The sequence below is a fragment of the Papilio xuthus genome, unplaced genomic scaffold (assembly GCF_000836235.2).
Source record: "Papilio xuthus unplaced genomic scaffold, Pxut_1.1 DF828350.1, whole genome shotgun sequence".
NCBI classification, from domain to species: domain Eukaryota; kingdom Metazoa; phylum Arthropoda; class Insecta; order Lepidoptera; family Papilionidae; genus Papilio; species Papilio xuthus.
In genome coordinates, this window is record NW_013530299.1 from 1 (window position 1) to 1,244 (window position 1,244).

At 29.6% G+C, this 1,244-nt stretch overlaps 1 protein-coding gene across 1 annotated transcript; it reads right to left on the minus strand.

Moving 5' to 3' along the window:
• Positions 1 to 160: 160 nt before the first annotated feature.
• Positions 161 to 715, minus strand: LOC106113324 (uncharacterized; the record flags this gene model as incomplete). Its single annotated transcript, NM_001311967.1, is given in 1 exon segment — positions 161 to 715. A coding segment is annotated over 1 exon segment (417 nt), but the record flags the coding sequence as incomplete, so codon positions are not given.
• Positions 716 to 1,244: the final 529 nt, after the last annotated feature.

The window sequence follows — 1,244 nt, forward strand, 5'->3', positions numbered from 1 at the left end:
GCGTTAGTAATGCGTTCAAATCTAGATGTGTTTCAAAATATAGCTATTTTATAAACTGTTTAATTCACCTATGCTAATGTGTCTTTATATATGTGGTATGTTTTGATTATTTCAAAAGGGTGAAGTCGGTTCTATTTTTACTATTCGTAACTCTATGACTTCTAAGTCTTTATTTAAATGTATTTACAATATTAAGAAGCAGTTTGTGAAACGCATACAAAAGCAGTTTCATCCTTTACTAATTGATCTACAGTCATTCAATATATTATTTAACAATTTTTCCTTTCACAAAATAATTTTAACCGATGCTATAAGATCTTTTAAATGCTGCATTCCGTCTTCTTCTACAGAATTTCCTTTTATATCTTCTTCGAGTTGAAAATCCTTTCAATTTGTCGTTATTTGTTATATTCTGTACTATTTGTGACCATTTTTGGTCTAGATCTTCTGGTGGTTTGTCATTGACTAGAATTATAGGTTTTATAAAGTTAACACTCTTCACAGGCTTAGATTTTCTTTCTTCTTTGACGTGTGTTGATGATGTTCTTGACCAATCTTTACGTATCGAACCTCGTGGTGAGTTTACTTTAGAACTTTCCTTACTGGATATCACCAATTCTTCTAAATTAATATTTGATAGTTGAGAAACTCGTCCGTCGTCATTGACTTCGTTACCAGTTGTTAAGGCAGCTTCAGCGTCTTGGAATTGAAAGAACTGGAATAAAAACATTAGAAATATTACTAATATGTAAACAGAATTAATATTTGACTTATTTCTGACAGAGATTAAATTAGAAGATACGGTGAGTAACGAAGTTAGACACTTTATATGAACCTTATTACTACGAGGGTTTACCCGTGTAATTGCTACTGGTCAAACTAACCATAGTTCTCTGCTAAATGGAAAAACTTAATCATTACTATATTAATTTAGGAAAATCCCCATAAAACAATCTTATAAAAAGCGTATTTAAACGACTTCTTTCTAATCCAAATAATTCACCGTAAAAAAGGTTCAGTTTTTTTCAATCGCAAAAAAGTTTCAATGTAGTTTAAAAATATTTGTATTTATAAAATAAACTTTATGTTAATCTATAATTATATCGAAATCAATAAAGAATATATAAATCGTGTTGAGTAATTCCTCAAAATTAATTATTTTTAACAGCTGGTAGAGACATAATGGCGGGAAACAGACAGATATCGATATAAACTGAACGCGGTACACAATTGGTATTTTAAGT